The sequence below is a fragment of the Echinococcus granulosus genome (assembly GCF_000524195.1).
Source record: "Echinococcus granulosus chromosome Unknown EG_S00004, whole genome shotgun sequence".
NCBI classification, from domain to species: Eukaryota; Metazoa; Platyhelminthes; class Cestoda; order Cyclophyllidea; family Taeniidae; genus Echinococcus; species Echinococcus granulosus.
The window spans coordinates 1,544,864-1,550,416 of NW_020170384.1; the positions used below are offsets into that span (position 1 = coordinate 1,544,864).

A 5,553-nucleotide genomic window follows, 5' to 3' on the forward strand; every position below is an offset into this window, starting at 1 on the left:
CGCCCGGCACTAGCCTATTAGTGATAGGGAAGTCCTATTCTTATTCCTATGCGACGATGCAAGATCTGTGGAAAAGTATGGGAGGAGTGGGGGAGAATGGCTGTCTCATCCTCCAAATTCTTCCCATGATTTTTCAGGTGATGACCATCGCATTTTCTTGGCATTGCCGCTAGACAATTATATGGCCACACAAGAAATAGTCAGCTGAGGAATAAACAGGCGATTTAGATGGAGGTGGTAGAGGACCAGACGTCCCCTGTTTTCAAACAAAATTTTTCATATAAGCAGACTTTGTGGCTTGTTATTGTCTTGTTGGGAAGCAACCGCAAGTTGTAGTTATGCCTTTTTTAATCACCATGTTCTAATGACTTAGCAAAGCTTTCTATAGTTCTTAAATTTCTTAAACTTGGTGTAACTTATTTGACTGCCTTATCGCAAAGTGATTCACACCACCTTTCTAGATGTGAATGGACGAGCTGCTTTCTGTGACATATAGGCAGTAAATCTGGAAGACTCAGTTCCTGTTTTTTTTTAAAGCAGGCAGAATTTCCGCACTGGATTGCTGTCCCATATTTTTTTTTGTTAAATTCGTTGGTCGGTTTGAGCTCTCTTATCGCCTTTTCACAATCGAGTTTATAGAAACCACAATAACGCGTAAGTAGTAAACTCCCCACACATTTTCTCTTTTTCATTGTATTGTAGCCATTATGTCTTCTTTGGCGCCATTGGTTGCCCACAGGAGTGAATATTGTAAAATATTTTTGTTGATGATACGTAGAATATATTGGGGCCGAGTGTGCGTAATCTTTGTTCCGAAGGCTTCCATATAATTAATAAAAGCCCTTACTACGAAGGGGTGTTCAAATCATTTGGGGACCTTCGTGCTTTTGATAGGCGACCACGAACAGTCTTAGTTCTCCATTGCATTCGCAAGTCAATCTCAGCGGCGTTTTACAAATGCCCCCAAAGTGGCTTTGACAAAAGATTAGTCAGTTCAGCTGAACCATGGAAGGACAGCCTATTTCTCTTCTTGGTCGGTACTTAAAGCTATCCCGGCACCTATTGTGCGTTATATTTTTGAAATGCTGAATACTTTGGTTCCTGACTGATCGTGTTACATTCAACGTACCCACAAACAGAATTGTCTCCTGTGCTGTTTGACGGCGAGTTAGGTCTCAAGCGTGTGTGCGGGATCTGACGTCTCAAGCATTGGCTTAATGTTTACGTAGCTAAATTCTACCTTTGACTCAGAAAAAAATCACCACAACCGAGATTATCACTGACTGACGGACTCACGGTTGGTCAGGTTCAAAGTGTTTGCATCATTCCAATGCCCGATTTCTCTGATCAGAGGTCTTATTACTGTGAAAAGGTTGCTTAAGGTCCTCTGTAAGAGTTGATGCTTGTGGATCTTACATTTTTCAAGTTACTTCGCCGTGGTACACTGTTGTGTGCGCACTACCACCGACGAATGATAATGTAGACTTGCCCGCAGCAGGTGTCGACTTAGCACTTTTGTTGGACCATATGGTGCCTACTTCTGCAAGGAGTAACGTCACTGTAGCCTCCCTTTTTAAACTTGTAAAATCGAAAGTCCTAATTTGACTTGAACGCTCCCTCACCTCGGAAAATTATAGAAGGGGGCAAATGTTTGTAAAATAATTCATACTGCCTGATTTAACTTGTAAGTGTTTAAACGCTGTTTCATTATAGCTGGAGAAGTTTGAGGATCCGATGCCTATTCTACCGTTAATTTTCTTATTGAAGTAGAGTCATCTGGGGTCTTCTACTTTAATGAAAACGACTCACTGGCCCCCCAATCGTTGCTAGAGCGGGCAGAGCTCGGTCCAACGCCGGCAGAGGTCCTCACGGAAGAAGCACCGAAGCACAATCGACGTGCCTCCTCCTCGCTGTCCTCCGGTCCGATGCCTGAGTCGGAGGTCGGAGAAGACGTCTTTGAGTCGGCTCTTCTCGAGCAAGTGCGTCTACAATCACTTTTACCTCACATCAACTCCTCTCTTCTCTCCAAAACAAACATGAATTATAATAGATTATTGTCTGTCGCCCACTTTTCTCCACTAATCAGATAATTATAATTGCGGTTTTTACCGATTTTCAATAAGCTGTATATAATACCTTTCTTGTTTTTATTCCCTTTTCCTCAGGCTTTTATGCACAAAAGTATCAGCGGGAAAAGAAAATGTAGATTAATCACTAATTGTAGCGTTTCTCTTTTACTATGTCAAGAAGGATAAATTCCATATCTTACATTTATTTTCTCATGCTCTCTGCTACTGCTCATCGGTTGAGCTCACGTGCACTAGTAAAGTGGCTTAAGTCAAAATTATGAATGTTATTTTAAGACCCTAATGGGATGGCTTTCTTCCCCTCCATTTGATCAATATGGCTAAAACTGACCTTCATGAGTACGACTTGGCTTTATAAACTGATTTATCGCTTGCGCGATCCAGGCGAGATTTGCCGTTTTACGTCCTCTTGGTTTGGCCGGGTCTTTGAAGTACATCTGAAAATCAAGTTACCACACTAACGGATCAATTGAGGACGCCCTTAGGCTAAAGTAATACAAAATGAACCTCATAGCAGAATGGTAAACATTCCATTTTTTCATCAGTGTAGGCGCCTCTTGTTTAGATGAGCTTGAGAATGAGTGCTATTTTTGTAGTGGTTGAACAGTACAAATTTGTTAAGTGTGCACATGCTCAGCTGTTCTTTCTTTGTAGAATCATTTCTTATGTGGAACTGCATGCTACACGCACTTAGAGCTCCTGTTCATAAATTATATATGTCTAGATGAAAGAGGTGGTCACTCTTCATTTCTATGAGTTTCATACTCTCGTTTGCACCGTAATTTGATTTATAGCATTCATTTTACGGGAGTTTCTTTTGATGCCTAGATCGTCATAATGTAGTAGCGTACAGCTGCGACCGAGAGGTGATGCGTCTACCGTAAGTGTTTGCTGTCGGAAAATGATTTAGTCCGGCTTATGGACTGTTAGTTGCACCTGGGTTTAAACTGTCGACAATGCTTTGATATGGTGCCTAGTCGTCTACTCTCTTCTTTCATGTGCACAAACTGAATAGTGTGGTTTTTTGAAAAATTACATTACCCTAGGTGTCCCCGTGACCTCGGTAACCATTGTCGTAGTAATTTCGTGTGACTAGAGCAAAATAGGCAGAATTATTGTCCACCTTCACTTTGCACTATCAGCACTTTCCTTGACTCCTCCTTCCCCCCTCCCCCAAGCAGAGACTATCAAGTCCCGCTTCAGCCCCAGATGTCGCATCATCTATCTCAATGCCTCAGGGCAATGCCTCTAGCTCGTTGGAGATGAGCACTTCGGGCACACTGGGTGCAGAACCAACCCCTATTCAGCAATCCCCGACGAAGGTGCAGACAGATCAGGAGGATGAGGTGAAGACGGAGAAGACCTCTCTGAAGCTGAACGGTTCTCTCACCGAAGTGCGGATTGAAGTACCCGCTGGTGGCACCGGCGTTGCTCCTATTCTGTCAAAATTGCGTGTCGATGAGGAATCGATAGCCACCACTACTAGCTCAGAGATTGAAGTCATTTCCACATGCACTTCTGTCTGCGAGGACTCAATCCCCCACCTCAACGTGTGAGATTCTTTCATCGATGCGGTTTAGGATGTTAATTCCTTGGTGATTTTGCGTTTTTAGATGGGTGTGAGGATGAGTTTACCCATGTTGCTGAAATCTGTCTCAATTTTAAATTTCTAGCTAATATGCTAATTGAGTTCATGTTGCATGCTGGAGTTATCCATAAAATTATTCTGAGATCGGGCCAGTTTTTTTTCCCACTTTTGAAAGTGTACTAAATCTGTATTGGCTTCCTCATAAGCACAGGCAGTATGAATGACATGAGTAGAGCCGAAATGGAGTCCAGCAAGAACCTTGCTGCCTAATTCCATTGAGATTCTGGCTTCTAGTTATGCGAGGTTGTTACCAGATGGCGTTATTCTATGGATTCACTTTGAATTGCATTCAAATAATGCGAGATTTAATGTCCTAGTTCCCTGTGAAGGCGTTATCAGGTGCCTCTCCTCAATGTATAGGGGGCCTCTACTGCTTTGTAATATGCACTGGTGAATAGCAGAACGTATGAAATTATATTCAGGTGCACCAACCTTCTAAATTCCACTGTTGGGGAGCTTCGTGTGACTTATTGCCACTGAGTCATGTAATTGGTACCTCACCATGGGGAAATCCCTTAATTTTATTCAATTTACCATTTCATTTTCGATACATGAGGCTCAAGCTCTTTTTCACCGAAGCGAAATAGGATTGTTTGTTAAATTCTACTGTGTAGACGATTGCTGGGAGGTGGTTTCGCCTAGTTTTGACACATTCTTACTTTTCTCTCCCTTTTTTACTTAGCATTCTGAACCGTTCGTTCATCGGTACGGGTGGTTTCGGTAAGTTCGTTGACTTATTCATCACAATTAGTCTCATCAACAATGTAAAAGGTAGTTTTAGCAAAGAAAAGCATCTTTGGTTTTTGAGGAAACCGTTCTGGCTACTAAGATTCCTATGACTGCTACAGTTCTAAACTGGTATTTTCTAGAACAAATGGCAGTGAAGGCGGTGCAGATGAATTAATAACTCACTTGAGATGTGTTTTCCTTCAAATTCCTCGATAATCTTGTACCTCTACGTCTAGCCATCGAACGGCAGGCATGATACTGAAATATTCTCCTAGGTTCCGTTAACATAGTCTTAAGGTACACTGGATTAGTACTGGGTTCGTGGTCAAAATGTAGATATTTCCAGTATGGCAAGAGGAACGCGTGTGTTAAATCTAAATGGCCTCTTACAAAAACAATTTTTTCACATTTTCGAAGTGGATATTGCAGTGGATTACAATTATGATTAGTTTATTGCACCTTTCGTGTAATGTCTCAATTAGCAGAGTAACCTTAATTTCAAGGACCCATTTGTTCTGCTTTAGATAATCGAACTTCCCCTTCCCTTTCAGACGCCACCGCCAGTCAAGATTTTCTCCATCAGGTAGAAAGAACTTTTTTTTTCGAATATTTTCCTGACCAATTATTTAGCTACCTGAAGTGTTTAAACTTTTCCTACGCTATTTATACAACTTTCGAGCGCAATTCATTATTCGTGTCTGGATAAATTCGTCTAGTAACTACCATTTTTGTTGCATTTTCATGATGACAGGGTCTAGCGAAAGAAAGTTGTTTTCTACTACTGAAAGATCTCTTTGACTATCTTCACAGAAATGAAACGCAAAAGCAACATCAACTCTAACCGACCAATTCTCTGATTAAACATTAAACAACCAAGTTGGTTTGCACGTCTTTTCCTGATAAAAAGGTTGAAATGGGTACAAGTGCAATTTGCTGTTTCTAACGGGCCACTAACCAGGTGCAAAATTTATTGTTGAAAGATTTAATCTCTGGAAGCGGGCAAAATCCAATCCTGTTTACGTTTTACTATTTCCCATATAATCGTATGATTGTCTATTACCAAGGCCACTAGTAGGCCGGTGCTGGATA

The 5,553-nt window shown here is 41.5% G+C and overlaps 1 protein-coding gene across 1 annotated transcript; it reads left to right on the top strand. All coding sequences in view use genetic code 11, as the record gives it.

Annotated features, from left to right (window-relative positions):
- Window positions 1-1,399: 1,399 nt before the first annotated feature.
- Window positions 1,400-3,643, top strand: EGR_01153 (hypothetical protein; the record flags this gene model as incomplete). The annotated part of the gene is made up of 3 exons (XM_024490402.1): window positions 1,400-1,439; window positions 1,768-1,979; window positions 3,266-3,643. 3 exons carry the CDS (start codon window positions 1,400-1,402, stop codon window positions 3,641-3,643), a joined length of 630 nt encoding a protein of 209 aa, XP_024355221.1.
- Between the last annotated feature and the right edge of the window lie 1,910 nt (window positions 3,644-5,553).